At 58.5% G+C, this 27773-nt stretch overlaps 3 protein-coding genes and 1 long non-coding RNA gene across 7 annotated transcripts in view; 1 reads left to right on the forward strand and 3 right to left on the reverse strand.

Annotated features, from left to right (window-relative positions):
* Positions 1 to 543: 543 nt before the first annotated feature.
* Positions 544 to 9352, reverse strand: DNAAF3 (dynein axonemal assembly factor 3). The gene is made up of 12 exons (XM_036306648.1): positions 8394 to 9352; positions 8179 to 8267; positions 7741 to 7883; positions 7012 to 7105; positions 4754 to 4911; positions 3795 to 3977; positions 3570 to 3695; positions 3330 to 3452; positions 2908 to 3037; positions 2249 to 2360; positions 1519 to 1593; positions 544 to 1434 (listed from the first exon to the last, which is right to left on the reverse strand). Exons 2-12 carry the CDS (start codon positions 8261 to 8263, stop codon positions 1023 to 1025), a joined length of 1641 nt encoding a protein of 546 aa, XP_036162541.1. The 5' UTR covers positions 8264 to 8267; positions 8394 to 9352; the 3' UTR covers positions 544 to 1022.
* On the forward strand, positions 1318 to 7853 carry LOC118655205. Of its 2 annotated transcripts, none has more exons than XR_004967211.1 (3): positions 1318 to 1430; positions 4069 to 4173; positions 7728 to 7853. It is a non-coding gene; the product is annotated as an uncharacterized LOC118655205 (long non-coding RNA). The 2 variants fall into 2 exon arrangements; XR_004967210.1 differs by lacking the exon at positions 7728 to 7853 and adding an exon at positions 4999 to 5084.
* Positions 9353 to 11364: 2012 nt separating the features above from the next.
* SYT5 (synaptotagmin 5) lies at positions 11365 to 20273 on the reverse strand. Of its 3 annotated transcripts, none has more exons than XM_036306661.1 (9): positions 20104 to 20273; positions 18928 to 19051; positions 17989 to 18161; positions 15870 to 15989; positions 15612 to 15779; positions 14736 to 14903; positions 14127 to 14241; positions 13739 to 13872; positions 11365 to 12017 (listed from the first exon to the last, which is right to left on the reverse strand). In XM_036306661.1, the coding sequence occupies exons 2-9, from the start codon at positions 19004 to 19006 to the stop codon at positions 11817 to 11819; spliced, it is 1158 nt and encodes a 385-aa protein (XP_036162554.1). In that variant the 5' UTR covers positions 19007 to 19051; positions 20104 to 20273; the 3' UTR covers positions 11365 to 11816. The 3 variants fall into 3 exon arrangements, with proteins under 3 accessions (XP_036162554.1, XP_036162553.1, XP_036162552.1); XM_036306660.1 differs by having other exon boundaries at positions 11367 to 12017; positions 14127 to 14244; positions 18928 to 19056; positions 20104 to 20271; XM_036306659.1 differs by having other exon boundaries at positions 11368 to 12017; positions 14127 to 14244; positions 20104 to 20270.
* A 644-nt stretch (positions 20274 to 20917) lies between these two features.
* Positions 20918 to 27773, reverse strand: part of PTPRH (protein tyrosine phosphatase receptor type H) — a gene marked incomplete at its 5' end in the record, with an annotated part of 31108 nt that continues 24252 nt past the window's right edge. The window contains 8 exons of the mRNA XM_036306548.1: positions 20918 to 21520; positions 21629 to 21764; positions 23939 to 24099; positions 24290 to 24412; positions 24702 to 24836; positions 24927 to 25003; positions 25378 to 25468; positions 26269 to 26359. Coding sequence (XP_036162441.1) covers positions 21392 to 21520; positions 21629 to 21764; positions 23939 to 24099; positions 24290 to 24412; positions 24702 to 24836; positions 24927 to 25003; positions 25378 to 25468; positions 26269 to 26359 — 943 coding nt within the window. The remainder of the gene's footprint in view (positions 21521 to 21628; positions 21765 to 23938; positions 24100 to 24289; positions 24413 to 24701; positions 24837 to 24926; positions 25004 to 25377; positions 25469 to 26268; positions 26360 to 27773) is intronic.

Raw genomic sequence — 27773 nt, forward strand, 5'->3', positions numbered from 1 at the left:
GGCCCCCAGCCCCTCCTCCCTCAGACCCAGGAGTCCAGGCCCCACCCCCTCCTCTCTCAGACCCAGGAGTCCAGGCCCCCAGCCCCTCCTCCCTCAGACCCAGGAGTCCAGGCCCCACCCCCTCCTCCCTCAGACCCAGGAGTCCAGGCCCCCAGTCCTCCTCCCTCAGACCCAGGGGTCCAGGCCCCACCCCCTCCTCCATCAGATCCAGGAGTCCAGGCCCCGAGCCCCTCCTCCCTCAGACTAAACTGCCACCTCCATGAGGGCGGAGCCTGTCTGTCTTTTCCATCACCTGATGGTGGGTGTCAGTGCCGGAAGCCATTGCCACGTGATACATTTTGTTGACTTATTTGAGGATCCACGTGCGTGCGTGGTGCGGGGCACTCAGGCCCAGCACTGGGAAAGCCACTTCCCCTCCACTTGGAAAACCAGGAATCTGGTCTCCGCTGTCTGTCCTCTCCTGACCTCTCCTGGCCCCTCCCCTCCCCCAGCCCTGGAGCCGGACTAAGGACAGGACACAGGGACACAGAGAAGTCTCTGCTGACTTTATTTGGAACGTGGGTGCTGAGCAGCCGCGGGAGAGGAGACATCCCCAACCCCCGCTTGGGCAGGGGACACCTGGGGACCCCGCAGAGCACCTGAGACCCAGGGCCCGGTCTCCTGGCTGCGATTCGAGTGTTGGGGAGTGGAGTGTGGACCTCTGAGAGAACCATCTAGAATCCTAGGGACAGAATACAGTGGGGCCTTGACTTACGAGTTTCATTCATTCCAAGACCGAGCTCGTTAGGGAGCTTGTTAACTCAAATTACTCTATCAACTCAATGCAAAAAATCGGCCAAGAGACAGCTGGTATCTCAAAACACTCGTTAGTCGGGACGCTCCTAAGTCAAGGCCCCACTGTATAGAAGCTCAGAAATGGAGTCTGAAATTCGAGCAACACCTGGGGGCTGAGCGAGAATGTTGTGGAGGGTGTAGCTGAGTGTCCCAGAGGCCGGTCCAACCCCAGGACCCGGCTTGAGAAGTTAGGTGGGGGGGTGGTCTCTGAGGGTCCCCTCAGACTCTCTGGTTTGGGGGTTCTGACTCCCTGTGGGCGGAGCCAAAGCCTCGAGTGGAGAAGCCTGAGACTCTGAGGGCAGCTTGAGGGGTTCAGGGGGGCTTTGACCTTGGAGGGGCTGGGTCAGGCCTTCGGAGGGCGGGTTTGTTGCCTCAGGGGGCGGAGCCAGGACATCAGGAGGCGGGGCCAGGGCTGCAGGGGGCGGAGTCCCGGGTTCCAACGCCAGGCCTCCGGGAGCTGAGTCCCCGGACTTGCAGAAGCGCGCGAAGGTCTCGGAGGGCCCGGCCCCGGGCTGCGAGGCGAACCCCGCTGCCTGAGCCAGTTCCCCAACCCGGTCGGAGAATCCCTGCAGCTGCTCCGGCCGCACGTCCACCAGGTACCTGAGATGGAGATGCCGCGTGGTAGGGGACCCGGCGGCTCTCGGTCCCCAGCCTGGTGCCCTGCCCTGCGCTCCACGGACTCACCGGGCTAATTCCACAACCAGGCGTCCCCCAGGGCCCACGCAGGCCCCGAGCTCAGGGCTGAGAAGATGGACCATCCTGGAGCAGAGAGCACGGGAGGGCTGAGGTCCTGAGGGAAGAGGGGCTGGGGGCTGGGACACTGATTGAGGCTGGGCTGGGGGCCTGGGCTCCTGGGTCTGAGGGAGGAGGGGCTGGGGGCCTGGGCTCCTGGGTCTGAGGGAGGAGGGGCTGGGGGCCTGGGCTCCTGGGTCTGAGGGAGGAGGGGCTGGGGGCCTGGGCTCTTGGGTCTGAGGGAGGAGGGGCTGGGGGCCTGGACTCCTGGATCTGAGGGAGGAGGGGCTGGGGGCCTGGACTCCTGGGTCTGAGGGAGGAGAGTGGGGGCCTGGACTCCTGGATCTGAGGGAGGAGAGTGGGGGCCTGGACTCCTGGGTCTGAGGGAGGAGGGGCTGGGGGCCTGGGCTCTTGGGTCTGAGGGAGGAGGGGCTGGGGGCCTGGACTCCTGGATCTGAGGGAGGAGGGGCTGGGGGCCTGGACTCCTGGGTCTGAGGGAGGAGAGTGGGGGCCTGGACTCCTGGATCTGAGGGAGGAGAGTGGGGGCCTGGACTCCTGGGTCTGAGGGAGGAGAGTGGGGGCCTGGGCTCCTGGGTCTGAGGGAGGAGGGCTGGGGCCTGGGCTCTGGGTCGAAGGGTGGAGGGGCTGCAGAGGGAGGCCCCGGACCCCCAGGCCCTCTTACCCACAGGCCACATAGAGGAGCTGGAACCGACCCTTGTAGCAGCTCTTGTGGTGGAGGGTCTGGGCACAGCCGAGGGGCAGGAAGTGGACGGTGAAGGGTGCCGGGCCAGGGGCTGCGGGGGAGAACGGCACAGTGAGTGAGGGGACACACAGAGCTGGTAGATGACACGGCTCGGCTCTCTGGAGAAACCCATTTTACAGACCAGGCAACTGAGACTTGAGAGAGGGAAAGAGAGTGGCCCGTGGCCGGACAGCGCACCCAGACGCGGGGGAGGGCTGGGTTGGGTGGGGATGGTGAGAAGGAGGCGTGGTCAGATGTGGGGAGAGGGCTGTCTCTCCAAAAGTGACCCGGGACGCAGCACCGAGTCAGAATGTTCTTAGCCTCCGAGCCTTAGCCTCTGCAGGCAGGGTCAGGATTCTAGCATGGGGACTGGGAGTGCTAAGACCAGGGGAGACCTACAAAGAGGAGAGAGAGGAGGAAGGCCGCCCACTGGGCCAGGCCCCGGGAACCAGGTCGATGCGCTGGTGCTTGAAATCCCTGGGGCCCGAAGCCCGGGGCGGGGTCTGGGTCCCACTCGCCCAGAAGATGACGTGTCCACTTTGCCCCCCGCCCCGAGACCGCCGCCCAATTTCAGGGGGAGAGCCGAGTCCCTCGCCTACCGGGCTCCCCGGTTCCATTCGCCTCGTCTGGCACCTCCTGGGGGTCTCCCTGGGCGGCGCTCGGGCGCCCCCAGGCGGCCAGGGTGCGGAACAGCTCTGTCACATTGTGCTGCGTGATGTCGCCCGCCGTCTGTGGGAGGGGGAAGGGGCGTGGCCAGACGCTGGGTTAGGACCTCGGGGGCAGGCAGGGGTTTGGGGTACGTCACTCCTCCCACCCCTCCCACCCCTGAGTGCCCCCCCAATCCCCAGAGCTAGCATCTGAGCAGAGAGCTCGGATTCCCGGGACCGGGTTTAGGAAATGGAGAGGGTGGAGCCTAGGCCGTGGAGGCGGGCCCCAGGCCCGGTGGGCGGGGCCTGGATCGCAGGGGGCGGGGCCTTGACGGCAGGGGGCGGGGCCTGGCAGCCCATCCCGGGGCGCACACCTTGACCGGCTGCCCGTTGCTGGTCCGCAGGAGGCTCTGGTCGTCCGTTTCGATGCCGAAGGCTACGAAGGGCCCCGTGGCGATGTCCCCCCAGTACCCTCGCGCTGCCACGCGCTCCCCGCGCTGGGAAAGCAAGGCCAGAGGAGGCGGGCGGGGTCGATGTTGGGGACCTGGCCTCCTTGGTTCCCCCCTCCCGCCCCCCAAAGATGGAGCGGGCCCGGGCGGGGCGTGGACACGCACGTGGCTCAGGAGGCGACCGGACGCCAGAGTCCGGTTGGGCACCTGGTAGGCGCTGGGGTCTCTGAGCTCAAAGGCGACGCCCGTGTCCCTCCAGCGCCGGAACTCGCTGGTGTGGATGACGCGGGCCTGCGGGGGGCGGGGGGCGGAGAGGGGACTCGGTGAACCCTGCACGCGGGGCCCCAGCCCGGCCTCCTCCGCCCGCAGCCCCGGGCCCCGGGCCCTCACCCCGCGGTCGTGCAGCTTCATGTGCAGGTCCCAGTCGCTGACTCCGCGCCGGGCGTCGTAGCGGGAGCCCAGGTAGTGGCGCAGCCGCAGGTCCCAGAGGCGGCCCATGGGGAAGGCCTCGGGCCCCTTCTCCCCGCCGGCCCAGAAGCGGAACACGGCCTCCAGGGCGTCGCGCTCGCGGAACTGCTCATGGGGGTGGGGGGGCGGCGGGGAGCGATGGGGGGCTGCAGGGAGAGCCGCCTTCCCGGGCTGACCCTCCCTTCTGCCCCCGCAGGGTGTGGGCACGATTCTCCCCTTTCTCGGATGAAGAAACTGGGGCTCTGCCCCGGCGGGTTGAAGCGGTGGCTAGAGCGCCGGCCCGCACATGGAAGCGTTGCAGGTTCGATCCCTCCCATCCACGTTTCTCTCTCTGCCCCCTCCCTCCTTCCCGCCCTCCCACTCTCTCTAAAAATCAATGGAACCCGGCCGCGTGGCTCCGTGGTTGAGCGTGGAACTATGAGCCAGGAGGTCACGGTTTGATTCCGGGGCAAGGGCACCTGCTAGGGTTGTGCCTTCGACCCCCAGTGGGGAGGAGTGGGGGTGCAGGGGGCAGCCCATCCATGATTCTCTCTCATTATTGATATTTTAGCTCTCTCTCCCTCTACCTTCCTCTCTGAAATCAATTAAATTATATTTTTAAAAAAGATAATAAAAAATAACAATTAATGGGAATAAATATCCGCAGGTGAGGGTTAACAAAAAGGGGAAAAAAAGAAAAAGAAGCGGAGACTCAGAAAGTAGAAGCCACCCCCCCCAGGGCCCCTAGGTCAAACCCCACAGTGGGAGCTGGGAGCTGGGGTGCAGACTCCCGGGACCCAGCTCACGCCATCCACGCCCAGCGCTCTGGACGGACGTCCCAGCCCCGTTCTCCCGCGGCCGCCCAGCCCCCGGGGGAGAGGGGTGGGCGCGGGCGGAGGCACCTTCAGGGCGCGCAGGCTCAGCCAGGGCAGCTGCTCGGCCAGGCGGTCGGGCTCCGGGACCAGGTGCGCCAGGCGGTCGGCCTGGGCGCGCACGAAGGCGGCCACCGGGGGGCGCAGCAGCGCGTTCCCCCACACCTCCAGGAAGGCCTCGCTCCTCTCTGTGGGCGGGGAGCAGGAGAGAAGCAATGGGGGGAGCGGAGGAGTGGGCCCGGAAATGACAGCAGCGTCTCATAACCTGTCTATAGGATGAGCGTTCTGTACAGAATCTTATCAGGAGTCATAGGACATGCACCACAGAACCGGCAAACTCCCCACCCGCCCCAACAGCTAGAAGGCGAAGAACTTACACTCCCCCAGGTACCCTCGCCTAGCCCCCCGCCCCTCCCGGTAACGCCAACCCTGAATGCCCTGTTTACATTCCCTTTGCCTTAAACAGGTAAAGGTTATACCAGGAGGTCATGGTTCATTTTCCATCAGGGCTCCATCCCCGGGGCGGGGCGAGCAGGAGGCAGCCCATCAATGATTCTCTTCATTGATGTTTCTCTCTCTCTCCCTTCCTCACTGAAATCAATAAAAATATAGTTTTTAAAGGGTAACGGTTATAGATAGAGACGGAGATAAGTGTGTTAAAATTGTTATATATAAATTGTTTCAGCTTCGATAAGGATCTTACAAGAGAAAACTATATACCTTTAGTTGTATACATATATATCCAGTGATGGCGAACCTTTTAAACTCGGCGTGTCAGCATTTTGAAAAACCCTAACTTAACTCTGGTGCCGTGTCACATATAGAAACTTTTTGATATTTGCAACCATAGTAAAACAAAGATTTATATGTTTGATATTTATTTTATATATTTAAATGCCATTTAACAAAGAAAAATCAACCAAAAAAATGAGTTGGCATGTCACCTCTGACACGCGTGTCATAGGTTCACCATCACTGCATATATCTATATCAATACTAGAGGCCCAATGCACGAAATTCGTGCAAGAGTAGGCCTTCCTTTCCCCAGCTGCTGGCACCGGCTTCCCTCTGGCACCCGGGACCCAGGCATCCCTCACAGCCCTGGCTTCAATCGGAAGGTTGTCTGGAAGGACATCCGGTCTAATTAGCATATTACGCTTTTATTATTATAAATACCTATCTAAATGGGTTCATCTTAGTTGTTTAACAACCTTAAAAAGAGAACTCTATACCATTAGTTAGATGGATAAAAGTTAGATTAGTTCTTGTTGGTCAAGAGCTTTATGCAGAGTGCACTGTAAGTTGTGTGCAATGTATGATGAAAGCCCTGGGCTCTGATTGACAGCTACCATCCATATTAATTATAACAATAATCGCTAAGATGTACTCAGTCTATATCAGAAGCCAGGAGCTTGGGGGTGTGTGTGTGTGTGTGTGTGTGTGTGTGTGTGTGTGTTTGAATCTGAATCCTCAAAAGTGCTCTGTGGAAGTAGATAATAAATATTATTTAGAATAGCCCGGCTGGTGCGGCTCAGTGGTAGAGTGTCAACCCAGGAACCAAAGGGTCACCGGTTCGATTCCCGGTCAGGACACATGCCCGGGTTGCAGGCTCGATCCCCAGTGGGGGTGCGTGCAGGAGGCAGCCGATCAATGATTCTCTCTCATCATTGATGTTTCTATCTTTCTCTCTAAAAATCAATAAAACCATATTTTTAAAAAGTATTTAGAATAAGTTTTTGGGTTGTTGTTTTTTAAGTGCTCTGTGGAGCAGAGCCAGAATGTGAGCACAGCTTGTCTGAATCCAGAGTTCACTCTAGGTGCTAACCTGAAACTATTACTGAGAAACAATCACTTTCTGCCCCCCTCCCCATCCTCCTGTGTCCCCTTCTCCTTTTAGTCTCAAGTGGAAGGCTGCCTCCTCCAGGCTGGCTCCCTGGGGTGCACACCTCTCACTGGGGGAGGCTTGGGGCAGGACTCTCAGCTCAGCCAAACCCTCCCCGCATCTGCAGACTCACTAGCTCTCGCTCTGGAAGCCCCCTGACCTCTCTTGGGCTCCTCCCGCTGGAGGAGGTTTTGAACGGGTAGACCCTGCCATGCACTGTTCCGGAGTGTTTTGCATGGGTTTCTCTCTTGGAATTGTTTCCAATAAGTGAGCAAACGATGAAATGGGGAACAATGGCCAAAGTTTTACATTGCACCATTGGGAAGCCAGACTCCCTGCAGGGATGAGGAAGGGAGGGGGAAGGGGGAGCGCAGAACGCCCTTCCACCCTGGTCCTTGCAACTTACCTTGCAGTCCCATCTTCTCAGGATCCTCCAGGGCCAGGCTGAAGAACAGCATATGCCGGGCCACCGCTTCCAGATTGTTCTCCAGCACGTAGAACTAGGAGGATGGGCGGGCAGAGCGGCTCTGAGATCCGTGTCCCTGACTCCTAGGAGACTGGGAGTGGGAGCCCCGGCCCCTCCTTCTACAGGACCCAGGAGTCCTGTACACACACCCCCACCCCCCCGCCCCCACTTCAAACACAAGGGTCTGGGCTCTCGGGACCCTCCTCCCCTGCACGACTCAGGAGACCCCGTCCTTAGGCCCCTTTCTCCCACTTGAACCCAGGATCCCCAGCCCCAGACACTTCCTTCCTCAGGACGCATGCGTTGGGGCCCCAGCTTCCACCTCCCTCAGACCTAGGGGTCCAGGCCCTCAACTTCCCTCTCCCCCAGGGACTTGGGAATCTGAACTCTTATTTTAAAATTTTTATTTAATTAATTTCAGAGAGGCAGGGAGAGGGAGAGAGAGAGAGAGAGAAACATCAATATGATGAGAGAGAATCATGGATCGGCTGCCACCTGCACGCCCCACACTGAGGATGGAGCCCACAACCCAGGCAGGTGCCCTGACCAGGAATCGAACCGTGACCTCCCTAGATCGATGCTCAACTACTGGGCTGGATCCAACCACACCGACCCGGCGGGACTCTTATCTTCATCCTCCTCCTCTCATACCCCAGATTCCCAACTCACCTGAAACCTCCTGCGTGGCCAGCGCGCCGCCCTGGCCAGGGTTTGCAGCAGGTGGCGCCCGTCCACGGAGCCCAGTAGCAGCACATCTAGCTCGGGGGTCCCGTGCTCCGCATTGGCCGGCGAGTCCGGGTCCACAGGAGGACCTAGAGAGGCGACAACGGGCTAGGGCTGGTGGCCTGAAGAGCGCCCTCGGCAGCCTCCCTTAGCGCGATGACTACAACTCCCAGCAGAACGTGCACAACTTCCCCTTAGGTTCTAAAAGGAGCTGTGCCTCTAAGCATTCTGGGAGTCGTAGTCCTCAGAGAGGCCACCTGTGTGGCTGCCCACTCGGGGGCGCCCCCCCGCCGTTGGAACCTCGGAGAACGTTACTGCACCATCTGGGGAGGCGGCCGCGGTGGCAGGTGTGGTCCTGGGGGGGGGGCGGGGGGGAGAACTCACTCTCAGCCTGCAGGTCCAGCGCCGGGGACAGGCCCCACCAGGACACGGAGCCGAAGCCCGTGCCGGAGCCCGCCGGGGTGGTCATCGCCCTGCGGGACAGACATCCAGGGAACCCCCGAACATCGTCTCTGCGTCGCCCCCCCCCCCCCCGCCCCATCTCACCGCCCCTGATTTCTCGCCCTTTCTGCCAGGTGAGACCCCCCCCCCCCCCTCACCTTTATCTTTCCAAATATCCCAGGACTTCTCCTTCCCTCCTAGGTGCAGCCCTGCGGTCCGGCTCCAGTCCCACAACTGCGGCCCATAGCCCCGCCCCTTTTGATCAATCGATCAATGGGAATATGCGGGATGGCAGCGCCCCTATCAATCCACCAATGCGAGCGAGTGGAACCCGCCCACTTCAAACTTTGCGCCAATAGGAGCGTGGCTCCGCTCTCTCGGGCCCTACCCGAAAGGAGGGCATGAGGACGCGGTTGTCATGACGACGGTGCGGGAAGAGGCTGGGGCGGAGCCTGGGGAAGTCCAAACTTATGGTCTGAATGAAGCTTGAGCCGATTCAAAATTAGAAAGAACTGAACGGAATCTTGATTAATTCAAATTAAACGGAGGTGGCCTAGGCCTTAAACTACAGCCCCCCTTGCCCCCTCACACCCTGACTACCGCACAGGGCTCCTCACCTGGCAGGAAGCACACCTGAGGGTCACGGCCAGCCAGCACTGGCCCTGGTTGCACATTTTCAGGAATTCTGTGTCCTGGGCATCACACTTCGTGATTACTAAAATCGTTTTTACTGAATTACTAAAATTTCAATTAAATACCTTATATTAAAATAAAGGTAACACTCAAAACCCATAATTTCTTATGGGATATAATAAAAGTGTATGCAAATTGTCCCCTTCACCAGGAGGTCGTCCGGGAGTTCGACCAGGGGGCGGGGCCTACCGGAGGAAGGGAGGGAGGCCTTGGCAGCAGGTGGTAGCTGCTAGGAACCCTACCACTGCATGAATTTCGTGCACTGGGCCTCTAGTTTTACTATATGTTTACTATTATGGTCTTAAGGTTATTTACATCTATTGTACCTGTATGAAGGAAATACCTTTTTTTTTAATTTCAGAGAGAGGAAGACAGAGAGAGAAACATCAATATGTTACCTCCCATATGGGGACCAAACCCAAAACCTGGCTATGTGCCCTGACCAGGAATCAAATCTGCCACCTTTCGGTGCACAGGATGATGCTCCAACCAACTGAGCCACACCGGTCAGGGCACTATTTTAATGAAATCATTTAAAAAATCAACTAGGTAAGTTGCCACCATAAGCTGTCTTTGTAAATAAAGTTTTATTAAAATCAGGGCCAGGGTTAGTATGAGGCACAGTGGTCCAAGTGTAAGGTCAGATACTGTCTTTAAAGGTTTTAAATATAAATATATAATATATATATATATATATATATATATATATATATAGAGAGAGAGAGAGAGAGAGAGAGAGAGAGAGAAACATCAATGATAAGAATTGTGGATTGATTGGCTGCCTCCTGCACACCCCCTACTGGGATCGAGCACCCAAGCTGGGCATGTGCCCTGATTGGGAATCTAACTGTGACCTCTTGGTTCGTAGGTTGACACTCAACCACTGAGCCACTGCGGCTGGGCTAAAGTTTTTATATCCTATCCATTGTGTATTCCTTTTTTTGCATTAAATTTTTAAATATTGCATTAAAATACTCTTTGACTACAGAGCATTTTGTTTTGGGGGTTTTGTTTGTTGGCTTTGCCTTAAACTTTGGGATCCTTGTCCTGACCGCGGGAAATACTGCATGTTGGCGGGCGTGCTAGTAGAAATCTCAACTCCATAGTCAATGACTTCACACTGGGGGCGTGAAATCAGCCACAGCGGGAGTATTTACACCACGGGAATGGGGAAACGACACGCCAGGGCTTCAGAAAGTTGGGAACAGCACATCATGGGAAGCACTCACGTCCTCTGCCTCCAGGGCTGTATTCTTTGCGTTGTTCCTGCCAACATCCTCCCTCGTTCTCCCCCTGGAAAAATCCAGCTCATCCTTTCAGCCCCAGCTGGGGACCATCCTCCGAGTTCTTCTGCTCCTGCCTTCCCAGCAGAATGTCCACAACAGTCCCCCTGGCACTCACATGACTTTATTTTTTTTTAACTGTGTTTTTTATTGATTTCAGAGAGAGGGGAAGGGAGAGGGAGAGAGAGAGACATTGATGGGCTGCCCGCTGCACACCCTCCACTGGGGACTGAGCCCACAACCCTGGCACGTGCCCTGACCAGGAATCTCACCGGCGACCTTCTGGTGCATGGGCCGATGGGCAATCAACCGAGTCACATGGGCCAGGGCTCCCACTACTTTAGATTCGACGGACCAGACAGCAGGACGCTTGACAAGGTGGCTTTGGCGTCAGACATGCCTAGGTTTCCATGCTGTCCTGTTACCTGCTGGCCGAGAGGCCGTGGCCAGGTGAGAACCTGCCTGTGAGTTGCACGAGGGCAGAGAACTGAAGGAGACACGTCTCCAGGGCAGCCCCAGCACCCAGCACAGGGTGACGCACCAGGGGGCCCGGGCGCTCTGCCTCCTCTCCTCAGCCCGCTGCGTGATCTTAGACAAATCACGATAAATTCCCAAATAAGGAAGTAAATGCTCATGGACTCCTCACAGCACTTGGGTGAGTGAATGCATAAATGGATGTATGGATGTATGGATATATGGATGGATGGATGAATATATGGATGGATGGATGGATGGATGGATGGATGGATGGATGGATGGATATATGGATGGATGGATGGATGGATGGATGGATGGATGGATGGATGGATGGATAGGTGGATGGATGGATGGATGGATGGATGGGTGGGTGGGTGGGTGGATGGATGGATGGATGGATGGATGGATGGATGGATGGATGGATGGATGGATGGATATATGGATGGATGGATGGATGGATGAATATATGGATGGATGGATGGATGGATGGATGGATGGATGGATGGATGGATGAATGGATGGATAGATGGATGGATGGGTGGATGGATGGATGAATGGATGGATGGATGGATGGATGGATGGATGGATGGATGGGTGAGCGGGTGGGCGGGAGGGTGCATTTCCCTCAGCACGTTCCGAGGATGGACTGCCCTGCCCCTGCCCTTGTGTGATCCCACCCCTGGAGGTAAGGTTCCCTCCTGGGCCCCGGCCTGGCCCCTGCGCACCCCCAACAAGGAGCACCCAGCCAGGCCACCGAGTTGCTGAGTATTTATTTGGCCCGAGAGGAGCAGTGCAGGAATGAGACTGGGACAGGATGGCTGATCCTGTGTAGGGCAAAGGGGACAGTCCGATGGGATCACTGATTGTCAGAGCAGAGCGGGGGGACCCTGGGTGGGTTGGGGGGAGGCCACACTGCTCCCCTCCCCAAGGGATCCCTGGGGCTCCTGGGTGTGTGTGCTGGGAAGTTGGCAAGTTATCGTGATTGGCATAATGGGGGCGAGACGGCAGGAGTGGGCCAGATGGTTGGGGTGGAGGGGTGGGGTGTGGGGTAGTGCTCAGAGAAGACGTAAAGGTGGGCCTGGGCATGGCTCTGGCCAGGAGTCCGGGGTCAGGGCTGTTAAGGTGGGGTCAGGGCACAGGCAGTGGCCTCACTCGGTCGGGGGGCCGCAGCGAGTGCCACTGGGCGATGGGCCGCCGAGGGTTGGCCAGCATGTCTGCCCAGTGCCGGAGGCCGGCCCCGCCAACGGCCGCCCCCACGGCCACCCTCCCGATGGCTTCGTTCTTGCCCAGCTTGTCGTAGTCCAACACGGTCAGCTCCACCTGCACCTTCTGGGGTGGGCAGAAGGGGAAGAGGAGACAGTGAGAGGGCAGGAATAGGATGTTGGGGGACCGGCTAGAACTGTAAGAAATATGGATTCTGCCCTATTCACTATGATGGCTTTGTTCTGGTTAAAGAAGGCACATCCTCACCTGGCTGGGAGGTGCACAGGGGACCTGGGAGCTCACCGGGGGAGGCAGCCCATCCTCCCTATCAGGAGGAGCTGCCTATTAGCATGGAAGATGGACAACCTTGTTGCAGAAACAGAATCGCCAGCCCTTTGAAGCCCCCCAGCCCTCTGCTTACCTGTGAACTGCCCCTTTGGCACACCCTTTGGCTACGTCCCCATGTAACCTTCGTCCTCCCACCCAATATAAGCAGCCGCCTTATGGAGGGGGCAGAGCAGATTTCTGTGGCTGACCTGCTGCTCTCCCTGCTGCCGGCAGGATTGGAATAAACGCTCATAATGATTCACCCCTGTCTCCGCTGAATTGGCTCACGGAGTGACAGGCAGCGCGGACCCATTGTTTGTCCAGTTACAACAGAAGAATGGGGGTTGGGGGCACCAGGAAGGATTCCCTCAAAGAGTCCTGGGGTCCTTGTTAGGGCCCTGGGTTAAAACCCACCTGGAGCCCTAGCTGGTGTGGCTCAGTGGATAGATCGCCAGCCTGTGGACTAAAAAGTCCCAGGTTCGATTCCGGTGAAGGGCACATGCCTGGGTTGCAGGCTGGATCCCCGGTGTGGGGCGTGCAGGAGGCAGCCAATCCATGATTCTCTCTCATCAGTGATGTTTCTATCTCTCTCTCCCTCTCCCTTCCCCTCTATAATTAATAAAAATATTTTTTTAAAAAACCCACCAGGAGCTCGGGCTGAGGGGAGGGGGGTAGGGTGTGAGTGGGAGAGCCCTGCGGGTTGGACGGGGGCTCTACAGTCATCCTTCCTGCGAGATCAGACTCCACAGGGGAGAAACCCTCAGGGCCTCGTTGCTGAGGGATTGTTAGGGGCCTCCTTAGGGAGCTGCCTCCTAAAGGGAGGCAAACCTCCAGGAGTCGTAAATATAGACATTTTTAAAAATTATTATTTCAGAGAGGAAGGAAGAGGGAGAAAGGATAGAAACATCAATGACGAGAGAGAATCATCGATCGGCTGCCTCCTGCACGCCCCCACACTGGGAATCGAGCCCACAACCTGGGCATGTGCCCTGACAGATAATCGAACCGTGACCTCCTGGTTCATAGGTCGATGCTCAGCCACTGAGCCACACCCGCCTGGCTACCTCCAGGCCTCTTAAGTGAGTGGAGGGACCTGTCTCTAAAGCAGTGGTTCTCAACCTCTGGCCCTTTAAATACAGTTCCTCATGTTGTGACCCCCAACCATACAATTATTTTCGTTGCTACTTCATCACTGTCATGTTGCTACTGTGATGAATCGTCATGTAAATATCAGATATGCAGGATGGTCTTAGGCAACCCCTGTGATAGGGTCGTTCGACCGCCAAAGGGGTCGCGACCCACAGGTTGAGAACCACTGCTAAAGGGTGGTGGAGAAATCTTTTTCTCAGTTACCTTGGCTCCTGAGGGGGCGGGGCAACCCGCTGCTCCTAGGAGGAAACTGGGGACACAACCTGGGGCCCCCTGGTCTCTGGAGGTAGCTAAGGAGTCTCCCTTCCTCTAGCGGCGGGGTTCCTAAGGGCCTGGGCTGCTCTGCGGGGGCCCAGGCAGGCCTCGCTCACCTGGACCAGGTCACAGGGCACCTCGAAGCTGAAGGCCTCGTTGTAATAGGGGTTCAGCGTGTTCTTCTTGATGGTTGTCTTCTTTTTCCGCATCTTCTTGCCGCCCTGCAGCAGGTGAACCTTGACGTACGGATCTGGGGAGAGAGGAGGCGTCTCAGGGCCCCGCCCCCCTGCTTAGTGGAGGGATCGGATTGAGGGGGACACATGAGACTACACTGGAACAACCCCTCAGGTCCCCTCTTGTTGTGCCCAGATCGAATCTGTATCCTCCCAAGGCAGCCGGGACCCCCCTCTCCCCCAGGAGACCCCCCCCGGGGCCCGGAAACTCTCACCCTCAGCGAGGGGGCCCCTCATGCACCGCCACCCCACTGCCTTGCTTCCCACACACCTGACAGCCCTCCCACGTCCATCTTCTTCAGGTTTTTAGCCTCCAGCACGATGACGGTGAGCTTCCCGGCAGTGGGGACGTAGCGGAGGGAGAAGCAGATATCCCCCAGCTTCTCCTGCTAAAGGCCGGAGAGGGACGGGTCACCGGAGCCGCCCCCCTGCACATCCGCCCCCCCTGCGACCACTCTCCCCCCTCCCACCCCTCCCGCCCGCCTGGGAATGGAAGGGTCCAGAGTTAACACCGGGAGGCAGCCCCCTGCTGCAGGTGCAAGGGCTGGAGCCTGGGTCTGGAGCCTGTGAGCTGATTGGCCCTGGCGGTCTGTGATCTGATTGGTCCTGGGGGTCTGTGATCTGATTGGCCCGAGAAGTCTGTGATCTGATTGGCCCTGGAGGTCTGTGATCTGATTGGTCCTGGAGGTCTGTGATCTGATTGGTCCTGGAGGTCTGTGAGCTGATTGGCCCTGGAAGTCTGTGATCTGATTGGTCCTGGAGGTCTGTGTCTGATTGGCCCTGGAAGTCTGTGATCTGATTGGCCCTGGAGGTCTGTGTCTGATTGGCCCGGGGCTTTAGTGGGCGTGGCCAGACGCAGGGCGTGGCCACGCTCGCTCACCTCCTCCTTCGGAGCCGCCTGCAGCTCCCGCCAGGCCAGCACGGGTCTCCCCAAGTCCACGGAGCTCATGGGGACCCGCACCTCCCCGATGGCATCATTGCGGGAGAAGCGGTCGAAGTCGTAAACCGCCATGACCAGGATCCTGCCTCCCAGCTCCACGTAGGGGACCTGGGTGGGGAGCGAGTGCAGAGAGAGCACGAAGGCAGATCAGAGTGGGAAGCGACAAGTGGGGTAGCAGGGGGCGCAGGGAACAGGTGAGGGGGTCCATGGAATCCCAAAGGGACAGCCCAGGGGTCAGTGGAATGAATAGTCTCCAGGGCTGTTAGCGGCCAGCTGAGCTGTGGCTGCCTCCAGAAAAAGCTGAAGGAGGCGGCCAGCGTGGCTCAGTGGTGGAGCATCGACCTATGAACCAGAAGGCCACATGCCCAGGTTTCGGGTTCGAGTCCCCGTGTGGGGCGTGCAGGAGGCACCAATCAATAATTCTCTCTCATCGTTGATGTTTCTATCTCTCCCTTCCTCTCTGACATTAATAAAAATGTTTTGTTTTTTTTTTAAAAAAAACCTACCTGCTTACTGATGCTGTATCTAAGGGTTTTTTAAAAAATATATTTTATTGATTTTTTTACAGAGAGGAGGGGAGAAGTAAAGAGAGTTAGAAACATAGATGAGAGAGAAACATCGATCAGCTGCCTCCTGCACGCCCCCCACTGGGGACATGCCCGCAACCAAGGTACATGCCCTTGACCGGAATCGAACCTGGCCGGTCAGGGCCACAATTCTGTTTTAAAGGAAAGAAAAAGCTGAAGGGGTTGGTCCCCAGTGTCCCAGGGACGGGGGCCGGCTGCCCAGGGTGGGGCCCTGAGGCCTGGTGCTCACCTTGAAGGCGAAGGTCTCCCCAAAGTGTGGGTTCAGCGTCTGCCGATGCACCTTGGTCTCATGCCGCCTCCGCTTGTCTGGTAGCAGGTAAACCCGCACGTAGGGGTCCGAAGAACCGCCCAGATCTAAGGCCGCCAACCCCTCGGCTTGCAGGATGCCCACCAGCAGCTGCACAGGGAGGAGGATCCCTGGTCTGAGCTGCCCTTCTGCACCCTCCTGGGTCCCTCCTCTCCAAAGTCCCCCCTCCTCCGCACCCACCTGGCCACTCTGGAAATCGTAATCCAGGGAGTACTGCAGTCGTCCCAGCTCGTGCTTCTCCGCCACCTGCTGCCCTGGCCCGGATAGTGCCGGCTCCAGCTCCTCCACTTCCGGTTGCACCTTGGGGAGCCAGGGGCAAGGGCGGGTAAACTCTTCCCCTGAGGGTGTCATCCTCCAGGCCCAGAAGCCAAGGGAGACTCACACATCTCTAGGTTATACCTGAGCACTTGGGGACTAAGCAGCGTGGTGTTCGATTAGTGATGTCTGCCACTGGGGTGGGAATAACCATAGCAGCACAGGGTGTAGTGTTTTTCTCGGTGTTTGATTGGTGATGTCTGCCACTGGGGAGGGAATAGCCATAGCAACACATGGGTGTAGTGTATTTTCCGTGTTCGATTAGTGATGTCTGCTATGGTTGGGGCTAGAGACAGTGGTGAAATAGGCACCCATGGTAGCCTAGAAAAACAAGTGTAATAGGGTTTCCCTGCCTTCAGGAAGGAGGCAGGAGATTTTATTTCTCGTGGATGTATCGGGGTTGTGCAAATTGCTACGTTGTTTAGACAAAGGCAAACTGTGGGGGCGAAATGGCGTATTCACTGTGTATTTGCCCTTCTAAACTAGAACAGCAAAGTCAGAAGACTTTTCCTTAACCCAGGCCGCCCATTTTCAAAATCCAACGTGAAGCAGAATTCTCCTGATTGGGGTGGCAGAATGCCTTCACTTCAGAGATTCTGACTCAGCAGGTTTGGTGCGAGACCCAGAATTTGCCTTTCAATGACACCAGAGGTGATTCTGACACAATGGTCTCTAGACGTCATTGGCTTAAGGCAGTGATGGCAAACCTCTGACACGCGAAATCAATTTTTGGTTGATTTTTCTTTGTTAAATGGCATTTAAATATATAAAATAAATATCAAAAATATGTCTTTGTTTTATAATTTCTATATGTGACACAGCACCAGAGTTAAGTCAGGGTTTTTCAAAATGCTGACACGCCGAGCTCAAAAGGTTCACCATCACTGGCTTAAGGGATAGAGATGGAAACTGGGTACCAAAACCCTGAAGGGCATCACTATGGGTAAGAATTGTGGCCACTACTTTTGAGAAGAGAAGAGGGGGAAATATGAATTATGGACCATGCACTTGAGGCTCAGAGAGGGACAGAGAATTCCCCAAGGCCACACAGCTGGTTGGAAATGCAGGGCCCTCTGGCTCCCAGGTGAGCACCATTGCATGTTGCATCCAGAGACCTGATGCTCAAGTCCTTGCACCTGTAGCCTTGCATTTCCCACACCAATCGCTTCTTCCAACTCATGGCGCCTTCCTCCTCCCTGGGCTCCATCCCCCATGTCTGTCCTCCACATGGATTCCTAACATCTAACTGACCCTGCCCCTGTCCTTCTAAAAGCTTCCATGGCCCCCAATCACCCTCCTTCCGTGGACACTGCTGGCTCTCCAGCCGCCTCACTCTAGAGCAGTGGTTCTCAACCTTCCTCATGCCGTGACCCTTTAATACAGTTCCTCATGTTGTGGTGACCCCCAATTTCATTGTTACAAATTGACATAATTAAAGCATAGTGATTCATCACAAAAACAATACGTAATTATATATGTGTTTTCCGATGGTCTTAGGTGACCCCTGTGAAAGGGTCGTTCGACCCCCCAAAGTGGTCGCGACCCACAGGTTGAGAACCGCTGCTCTAGAGCACAGTACATGCTCCGCCCATTGTGAAAGTGACCCATTGTTCCCCAAATACCCCCGAGAACCTGGATTCCAGGCCCCAGCATATGCTTTTTGGGCTAGAATGTCCTTCCCTCTGCTCTCAGTCAACTCTGCGGGTCTCAGCACAGAAGTCACCTGCTCTGGGAAGCCTTCAGGGACCTTCTAGGCTGTGAGGTGTTTCCATACGCCTGGTGCTGCCTCTGATGGGGCACATACCACCTTGCATTGTGAGTATGTGAGTGTCTGACTTCCCGGCCAAACCGAAAGGTTCTTGTGACCAGTGACTACTAGGTCTGGCCCATCTCCAGTTCCCCAGGGTCCGGTTTGGGGCTAGCTAGACCCACCGAGGAGATGGGCGAACAAGGTAGGCAGAGGAGGGAAGGGGCAGGGCCACACCTTGTTTATGTAACTCCGGCCCAGCTCCTTCACTTCCTGAAGGTGGACCTGGGCTTGGGCCTGGCTCTTCTTGCCCAACCGCCTCCGACAACGCTTCCGGTACAGACAGAAACAGCAGCTGAAGACGAGGAGGCCTGAGACCAGCACGACTGTGGCCAGGGCCCAGGGGGGCACTGCGGAGGACAAGGACACAGAGACACTGAGGCCCTGGGACGTCGGTGTGATCTCACCTATGAAGCCATTTGCTGCCCTAACCCAGCCTGACAACGTCTGATTTTTTTTTTTTGCCCATCAATTTCATCCCCCATTCTAATGTTTCTGCTCAACTCCTGATGCTTTTGGAAGCCTGAACCCCTCCCCGAACCTGTTTCCCTATCTTTAAAAAGGGACAGCTCAGCGGCTGTGGCTCAGTGGTAGAGCATGAACAGCTATCCACCAGGAGGTCAGGGTTCAATTCTGGGTCAGGCACATGCCCCAGTTGTGGGCTAGATCCCCAGTAGGGGGCGTACAGGAGGCAGCCCATCCATGATTCTCTCATCATTGATGCTCTCCCTCGCCCTTCCTCTCTGAAATCAATAAAAAATATTTTTAAAAAATAAAAAAAAAATAAAAGAGGGACAGGTGGACCCTCTAATTCACCAATGCAAGAGCCCGTTCCATTCCACGGCCCCTTGGTCTGGTTCTCGTGCAGGATTTTTGTTTTGTTTTGTTTTGTCTTTTTTTTGTTGTGTTTTTGTTTGTATGTTTGTTTTATTTATTTATTTATTTATTTATTTTTGGTGGCAAACCTGTTCTTTTTCCATTTCATTTAGATTCCAGCCCAGGATTCCAACCAGGATCCCATCCGGATTTGCCACCCGCCAAGCACACCCGTCCGAATCCCGCCCCAGTAAATCCTGGCCCGACTTTCCCTCCGCTCCAACCCCGGATCCGGCTCACCAGGGCCGTGGCTGATGCGACTTGAGTCCGGAGGCGTGTCGGACGCTGGAGGCCCCGGGGTTGGGGGCTCCGGAAACATGGCGGCGGGGTCCTACGGTCCTTTCTGCGGAGGCACCCAAGCGCCCTAGCCTCCCACGCCCACCCGTGCAACCATTGAGTCCTCCGAACAACAAAGAACTACAACTCCCATTGGCACCCTGGGCGACCGGCCACACGGGAGTCGGCCCGCCGCCGCAAGGCATGTTGGGGGTTGTAGTTTCAGCCTCCCCGAGAAGGAGGGAGTGCGCTGGGGGTGCGTTCCAGGACTTAGTTCCATCCCAAAGGAACGCCTCCTCGGTCCCAGGTCCCCGCAGGAATCCCGCTGACTTGTCCCCTTTCTTTGCGCCTTTCCAGGGCCTGAATCGGAAGTGGGCGAAGGCGAGCGTGGGAACCATCGCACCCAGTTGCCCAGAGCAACGCCTGGCTCCGCTTGGGCCGGGGTGGGAGTCACTCTGGTTGCCCCGGCAACGGCCTGTTGCCACGACAACGGGCTGGGCACCACAGACTAAAGACGAGTCTCCGGGGGGTTTCGGGGGAGAGGCCCGCTGACTCAGTTCTCTGTTGGGCCTGGAACCCCAGACCTGGATCCCGGGACCAGCGAAGGTGGGAGGGACGGGCCCCACAGCTGGCCCCTCCTCCACATCTGGCCATGGAGGCGGGGACTCGGTCTCTTCCTCTCCCACTCTTCCGGGCAGTGTGGGGGTCGCGGGGGTGGGGGTGCCCTGCTGCTTCTGCCCGGCTCCCACGTCCTTCTCGGCCTGTTCGTGCCTCCCGCGCACCCCGAGCACTGTCTTCACACCTGTCCTCGTGACCGTCGCGGCGTCCACCCCTCCCTCTGGACTCCCTCCCGCCGTCCGCTCCCCCACGGCCTCTCCCCCGCCGGTTCCCCCTGGGTCTCCCCTGCCCGCCGCCGCCGGTTGTCTGGTCTCTGTCTCCCGGGGTCCCTCACTCTCGCCCCGGGCCTGCCCCTCCCTCCCCTCTGGCTCTTGGTCCCCACACCTGTCTCCCCCTTCCGGCTCCAGCCCTCCCACGCCCTCTGTCGGTCCCTCTCCCGGTACCCCCATGCCCCCACCGCCTGTCCCTCTCGGGATGGGAGTGAGGATGCGGCTTCGGGAGGGGATCCCCGCAGCTCCTTACCTGCTCAGCGGCCGCGCAGGACCCTCCCCCGGAGACACCCCGGCGCGGCCGGACTGACGCAGGCGGGCGGCGCTGTCCGCGGTGCTGATAGTGGAGAGCGGTGGGCGGGGGCGCGGCTGGGCGGAGACGCCGTGTGTGGAGACGTGTGTATGTGTGTGCGCGTGTGTGTACGTGTGTGTGTGTGTGTGGTTGCGCCAGCGCGTGCGTGTTCAGTCCTGAGTAGGTGGAGAACCCCGCCCCGCCCCCAGCCAGGAGCCCCCCAGCGATTTCATCCTGGTCCCCATATTTCCTGCCTTCTCACCCAGCCACCTGGCAGCCAGCAGCCCCTCTCTCCCTAGTACAGTGGGGCCTTGATTTACGAGTGTCCCGACCAACGAGTTTTTTTGATACCAGCTGTCTCTCCGCCGATTTTTTGCATTGAGTTGATAGAGTAATTTGAGTTAATGAGCTCCTTAACTAGCTTGGTCTCGGGAAGGAGTACTCGTAAGTCAAGGCCCCACTGTATTCAGATATCCAGATGCCAGACTCATTGTGAAAGTGTCTCCCAGGCAAATCCCTCCTCCCCCTTCAAGGTCCCCCCATCTCCAGGCCCAGGACACCAGCCCCAGGGAACCCGTGCACATGGCCATGGATGTGGGACTCTGGGCAGGCAGCCTTCTACGCCATCCGCACCTGCTCTTTTTCGGGTGCAAACCTGTGGGTCCCCCTAACTACCTCCCTAGGACTCACGCCTCAGTGCCTGAGAACCCCATCCCTGGGACACCACCCCCAGATTATTCCCAGACCCAGAAACCCACTGGGGCAAGTATTTCTGCAGAGAATAGTGATTTAATAAGTTATGGGATGGAGGCGGAAAATATGTACAGGGAATGGGTGCTGGGAACCTGAGGTCTTAGGAGATTTGGTTTCTGGAGTGAAAAGTGGGATCCTGCCTACCTTACTCCTTGGGTGGCCAGAACCTGAACCCGGGACCCTCATCCCTTCCTTCCTTCCTCAGAATCCAGCTTGTTTCTGGGAGACCCTGCAGCCCAAGGGGGCCCTGGTCTCCTCCTCCCACGGAGAACTAGGACATCCTAGCCCCCTGGCCTCTCCTCCTTCATGGAACCAGGATCCTGGCTCCCACCGGACCTCTCTCCCCCAGGGCTGCCAGCCCCCCCTCCTCCAGGCCCAGGAGTCTGGGACCCCAGCCCCTTGCTGTCCCAGGGGTCCAGGAATCTGGACGGAAGTCTGGATCCTGAGTGTGAGTCTGGCTGGGCTAGGGTCTCCAGGCCCTGAAGCTCAGCTTCCCCTAAACATTGACGGCTTCATCGTTCTCGAAGACCAGGTTCTCATATACGGCCTCGTTCTTCTGGGTGGGCGGCGGGGCCGACTGCTGCAGAAACCGGAGGAGGCACTGGTGCAGGAAGACGTACTGGGCCTGGGGAGGGGCAGAGGGGGCGGTGAGGGGGGCCCTCCTGAGCGGTGGCCTGCTTCACCCCGGATTCCACCTCCACCCGCCGCCCCATCCCCCAAAGACCCCAGTCACCTCGGTCTGCACCATCAGGGGCCGACTCTCCCGCATCTTCTTCACGAAGCTGAAGGGCCCCACCACCCCCTCGCACTCCAGCTGGCGCAGCAGGACGTCCAGGGCGATGAGGGTGCCCGTGCGGCCCACGCCGGCGCTGGGCGGGGAGAGGGAGGGTCAGGTCACGGGAGGGATTTTTGAGACAGAGGGCGGGGGTCTGATTTTTGTTTTTTTGTTTAATATATTTTTTATTGATTTCAGAGAGGAAGGGAAAGGGAGAGACAGAAACATCATTGATGAGCCCTAACCGGTTTGGCTCAGTGGGTAGAGCATCGGCCTGCGGACTGAAGGATCCCAGGTTCGATTCCAGTCAAGGGCATGTACCTTGGTTTCGGGCACATCCCCAGTAGGAGATGTGCAAGAGGCAGCTGAATCGATGTTTCTCTCTCATTGATGTTTCTAACTCTCTATCCCTCTCCCTTCCTCTCTGTAAAAAATCAATAAAATATATTTTTAAAAAAAAGAAACATCAATGATGAGAATCATTGACCAGCTGCCTCCTGCATGCCCCCTACTGGGAATCAAGCCCACAACCCGGGCCTGTGCCCTTGACCGGAATCGAACCCGCGACCCTTCAGTCCACAGGTCAATGCTCTATCCAGAGCCAAACCATCCAGGGCAAATAAAAAAATTTTTAACCCCTGGCCATGCTGCTCAGTGATTGAGCATCATCCCGTGCACCAAAGATCGCTGGTTCGATTCCCGGTCAGGACACGAGCCCGGGGTTGTGGGCCTGATCCCCAGGAAGGGGCGTGCAGGAGGCAGCCGATCGATGGGGACGGTGTTTCTCTCTCTCACGGATCTCTCTCTTTCTCTCGCTCTCCCTTCCTCTGTCTCTAAAATCAATGCGAACATATATTTTTTAAAAATTTACACGTAAAACTCACCACTTTAAACAATGCAATGGCGGTGTTGGCAATGCTGGGCCAGCATGACCTCTGGCCATTTTCCCAAACACTCCTCTCGCCCGAAGGAGGCGCCACGCCCATGGGCGCTCACTGCCCACCCTCCTCTGCCTCCCGCCCCTGGCAACCGCCTCTGTGTTCCCTGGCGCGCTGGCCTGCTCCGAGCATTGCGTGTAAACAGGGTCGCCCACGGTGACCTGCGGCGTCTGGCTTCTCTCACTCGGCCTGCCGCTTCCAAGGTTCCCCCACCCCCCCCACCCCCGCCCCCCCATCTCCTGAACCTGAGCTTCATGCCTTTTTATGGCTCCAGCTAAGGCTCTGCAGCTCACTCTCTGCACAGCTGCACAGCGAGGCTCAACCCCTCTGCACTGGGGGGAAGGGACGGCAGTCTGCGGAGGCGCCTCCAGAGGGCGCTCTGCCGGGGCCAGGCAGGTGTTAGCGCACCATGGGGCAGACAGGTTAGGAGCCCCACGCAGGCCCTGGCCGGTGTGGCTCAGTGGATGGAGCACCGGCCTGCGGACTGAAGGGTCCCGGGTTCGGTTCCGGTTAAGGGCACATGCCTGGGTTGCAGGCTCGGTCCTCAGTAGGGGGCGTGCAGGAGGCAGCCGATCCATGATTGTCTCTCATCGTGGATGTGTCTATCTCTCCCTCCCTCTCCCTTCCTCCCTGAGATCAAAGAACCCTGGCCGGTGTGGCTCCGTTGGAGTTGGTTGGGTACCATCCTGTGCACCACAAGGCCACCGGACCCCTCCCACTGGGACCCCTCCCACTGGGACCCCTCCCACCGGTTCAGTTCTGGGCAGGGCACATGCCTGAGTTTCGGGCTCAATCCCCAGTGGGGGGTGTGCAGGAAGCAAGAAACGTTTCTCTCTCTCTCTCTCCCTCTCCCTCCCTCCCTGTCACTCAGAAGCACCCCTTCCTCGTCCTCCTCTGACTTACGTCCCGTGAAATGTTATCTGAGAGGCTCCAGCATAAACAGCACCTGGAGGGAGGGCTGAGGCCGGCACAGGAGCCCAGGGAGGAGTTTCAGGTGCTTCTCCCTCCCGTTCTCCACGCCTCCTCCCTGCCCCTCCTCCTCAGGCAGGCCTTCTCCTCCTTTACCTTCTCCTTTTCCTTCCCGTCTTCTCATCAGGACCCTGCTTTCCACGCTGCCTCCCTTACCTCTGTCTCCACCGCCCTCTCCCTCCTCTACAAGTTCCCTTGCACCCAAATCACCCCTTTTTGGAGTCCCCAGGGGGCATCTCTCACAAGTAAACTCAGGCATGTGCCCTGACCGGGAATCGAACCCGAGACCTTCACCGGGGAGAGAGAGGATGTCTGGGTCAGGGCACGCGAGGCCTGGGGACAGGGTCGGGGTGGTCCTTACCTGCAGTGCACGATGGGGGGGCCTCCCTCCGGGGTCTTGTCCAGCCACTGCCTGAGCACCTTCCAGAAGGCCAGCAAGGGGTCCGGGGAGTGGGGGACGCCATGGTCCGGCCAGGCCACGTAGTGGAACTGTCGCACCGACAGAGTCTTCTGCTCCTGCGTCTAGACCGGGGGTGAGGGGTGCGGGGGAGAGCTCAGAACGGGGGAGAGGGGCCTGGCTGCGGACTGTGGTGGTGGTGAGGGGCATCCCTGGGGCACCCCGTGGTCCCGGCGAGCTGTGGGGAGGGGACTTCCCGGAATGTCCTAGGGGAGGAATTGAGGTGCCGGGTGTGTGTGTGGGGGGAAGACTCACATGTCGCAGCTTCAGGTCTCGGACTGTCCAGTTCTCCATCACCTTCTCCCCCTCCAGGGTCACCTGCAGGTGCCCGTGGGTGCAGGGCTGGGCGTCCAGAGGCCAGTAATGCTCACACTTCACCTGGGGGAGGACCGCAGGGTCAGGGCACGGGGGGCCCAGGGAACCTGCCCAGGCCCCCCCATGGCGGCTGGGTGTGCAGGTCCAACCTCGCCAGGAGAAGCCTGGGTCCCAAGGTCACTGGGATCGGCCTCACCCCACAGGTGGGCACGGGATGGGCTGGGGGCGATGGGGGAGGTTGGGGTCCCACGGGAGGGGATCCTGGGGTGTGAGGCAGGGTCCACACTGGGATCAGTGTCAGGGGGCGGTGGTGGTGGGGTCATGGATGGATCTTGGGGGTCAGTCTGCTCACCCGGCCCAACTCCACACAGTTGGTCAGCATGACGAGGGTGTGGCTTTGCTGCTCCCACACCAGGCGCCAGAAGTCGCCCACCGTCTGGGGCAGGGGGCCCTGGGTCGCAATGAACTCCCGGGGGCTCCAGAGACCCTGGGCGGGGGGGAGATGGGCAGTGGTGACCCCTGGGGCCCTGAGCTTCTCGGGCCCCCTCCCCCCATTCCTGCTCCCAGGGGGACCTACGGGCATGAAGCTGGCGTTGATGTAGTCAGACCCCGGGGCCCCTCCGAGGGACCGCAGAGGCACGCGGGACCAGTCGTCTGGGGAGGAGCGAGGCGGGCAGAGAGGGAGACAGGAGTCAGGCTGAAGGGCGGACAGACACCCGGAGCTCCCAGGGGGCGGAGCCCGCATGTCCCAGGGGGTCAGGGCCAGGCCGGAGGGACAGGGAGCTGGCAAAGTCATGCCTGGGGACAAAGCCAGCAGCAGCTCAAGACTCACAGGGTGGCTCAGGGATGAGCGTCGACCTAGGAACCTGGAGGTCACGGTTCGATTCCCGGTCGGGGCACAGGCCCGGGTGGCGGGCTCGATCCCCAGTGGGGGGCGTGCAGGAGGCAGCCGAGCCATGACTCTCTCATTGATGTTTCTCTCCCTCCCTCTCTGACATCAATAAAAATATTAAAAGACACAGACTCACAGGGCAGCACGTTCCGGTAGCGGTTCTTGGCGCTGTTTTCTGGAGCCGAGGCCACCGTCTGAGACTGGCCGTGGCCCTCCATGGCCAGGTGCTGGGGCGCAGGCAGAGGAGGAGGGGTGCACGGTGTAAGGGTCCCTCCAGCTTTCCCCAAGGATCCCCCCGGGCTCCCTTGGCCACCCCCCCATTTACTCCTTGTGCCCTGGAGGTCTGTGGGCCCCCAGGATTGGAACGTGTGCGCACTGGGATGATTGAGGAGACCGTGGGGGCAAGAGGGGGGCTGCCTAGAGAGGGGGTGTCAGGGGAAAACCGACGTGTGTCTCCAGGGCTGACACGGGCCCTGCCACAGATCCCACCGCACAGACACAGTCAGCCTGAGGATGGCTGTGCCAGTGGACAGGCACTGGGCGCGGATTTTGTTTAATAACAAGAGGGGGGAGGTCTGGATGGGCATGTGGGGCTCAGCTGAGCCCCTCTGTCCTCACCCACCTGGTGCTCCCCTGCCCCACGCCCCGATCCACCTGGTGCTCCCCTGCCCCACCCCCCCATCCACCTGCTGCTCCCCTGCCCCACCCCTCACCCACCTGCTGCTCCTCTGCCCCACCCCCACCCCCACCCACCTGCTGCTCCCCTGCCCCACCCCTCACCCACCTGCTGCTCCTCTGCCCCACCCCCACCCCCACCCCTGCTGTTCCTCTGCCCCACCCCCACCCCCACCCACCTGGTGCTCCCCTGCCCCACCCCACCCCCCACCTGGTGCTCCCCTGCCCCACCCCCACCCCACCCAACTGGTGCTCCCCTGCCCCACCCCCACCCCACCCACCTGGTGCTCCCCTGCCCCCCCCACCCCCCACCCACCTGGTGCTCCCTGGCCCCACCCCCACCCCCACCCACCTGGTACTCCTCAGCAAAGCCGCAGTTGCTGTCCTTCTCATTTTTGCGGACGTGGTCAGCAAAGTCAGCTGCAGGGATATCCTTTGGGAAGCTGGGGAGTGGGGAGGGGGAGGGGGAAGGGGGAGACACACAGAGATTTTAGCCGCCTTAACCCTGTGCTGCTGGGATGGAGAAAAGGTGCCTTTATTGTTGTTCACGTCCTCAGGACATATGTATCTCATAACCAGAAGCCTGGAGCCCTTGAAGCCTCCCCCCACTTGGCCCCACCTGATCGCCCACAACTGCCCTTCCCTGTCGGGGGCGACCAGGCCAGCAGGGGAGGGCCATTGGGGGCGACCAGGCCTGCAGGGGAGGGCCATTGGGGGCGACCAGGCCAGCAGGGGAGGGTCGTTGGGTGCATTAGGCAGGCAGGCAGGTGAGTGGTTAGGAGCCAGTGGTCCTGGATTGCGAGAGGGATGTCTGATTGCCGGTTTAGTCCCGCGATCCCTGAGGGATCAGGACTAAACCGGCAGTCAGACATCCCCTGAGGGGTCCCTGATTGGAGAGGGTGCAGGCCGGGCTGAGGGACCACCCCCCCCTTCCCGTGCACGAATTTCATGCACTGGGCCTCTCGAAATAATAAGGTGATTTTCATTCATCAATTCCACTCCTGGATGTATACGGAAGAGAACGGAAAGCAGTCTCTGGAAAAGGTGAGTGTGCACTCCCATTCGGAGCAGCATCCCTCACAGGACGGAAGCTGGAAGCAGCCACGTGTCCATCGGTGGGTGAGTGAATAAGCCGTGTGTCCCCACCACACAGTGGGGAACTACCCCGCCTTCAGAGAGGGGGGATTCCCACACCCACATGGCGCCGATGGACCCGGGGACACTGTGCTGAGTTAAGCCACTCACAAAAGGACAAACCCTGTACGGTTTTACCGAAATTAATTTCTTTTTTCTTTTTTTCCAGCGAGTGGAAAAGAGGGGGGAGAGAGAGAGAAACACGGCAATCTGAGAGAGAAACGGATTGGCTGGCGAGGTACGTGCCCTCGACTGGAATTGAACCTGAGACCCTGCAGTCTGCTGAGGTTGCAGTGACACGGGGTCAGAAGATTTCTTTCTTTTTTTTTTTTTTTTTTAATATATTTTATTGATTCTTTACAGAGAGGAAGGGAGAGAGATAGAGAGTTAGAAACATCGATGAGAGAGAAACATCAATCAGCTGCCTCCTGCACATCTCCTGCTAGGGATGTGCCCGCAACCCAGGTACATGCCCCCGACCGGAATCGAACCTGGGACCTTTCAGTCCGCAGGCCAACGCTCTATCCACTGAGCCAAACCGGTTTCGGCAGAAGATTTCTTTTGCATGCGGGAGGTTAGCATGGTTACAAGCTCAAGGGAAAGAGGAGAGGGTCCCAGAAAGGAAGGCAAGGAGGGGGTTGGAGGCCAGGGGGAGGGGAGTGGCTTGAAATGGAGAAGATACACCTTTTCCTTTTGTGAATGAATTAAAACTAAACAAAACAC

The sequence above is a fragment of the Myotis myotis genome, unplaced genomic scaffold (assembly GCF_014108235.1).
Source record: "Myotis myotis isolate mMyoMyo1 unplaced genomic scaffold, mMyoMyo1.p scaffold_m19_p_42, whole genome shotgun sequence".
NCBI lineage: Eukaryota > Metazoa > Chordata > Mammalia > Chiroptera > Vespertilionidae > Myotis > Myotis myotis.

Bases quoted from the DNA above. Each gene is read 5' to 3' on its own strand.
- DNAAF3 (XM_036306648.1), bottom strand. From the start codon at position 8,263: ATGACCACCCCGGCGGGCTCCGGCACGGGCTTCGGCTCCGTGTCCTGG. The intron at 7,106-7,740 runs GTGAGTTGGGAA...CCATCCTCCTAG, and splicing joins GGCCACGCAGGAGGTTTCAG to TTCTACGTGCTGGAGAACAA. The intron at 3,038-3,329 runs GTGTGCGCCCCG...CCCCTCCCACAG, and splicing joins GCAACGGGCAGCCGGTCAAG to ACGGCGGGCGACATCACGCA.
- SYT5 (XM_036306660.1), bottom strand. From the start codon at position 19,006: ATGTTTCCGGAGCCCCCAACCCCGGGGCCTCCAGCGTCCGACACGCCT. The intron at 18,162-18,927 runs GTGAGCCGGATC...TGTCCTCCGCAG, and splicing joins TCGCATCAGCCACGGCCCTG to TGCCCCCCTGGGCCCTGGCC. The intron at 15,780-15,869 runs GTGGGTGCGGAG...CTCCCTGTGCAG, and splicing joins ACGATTTCCAGAGTGGCCAG to CTGCTGGTGGGCATCCTGCA.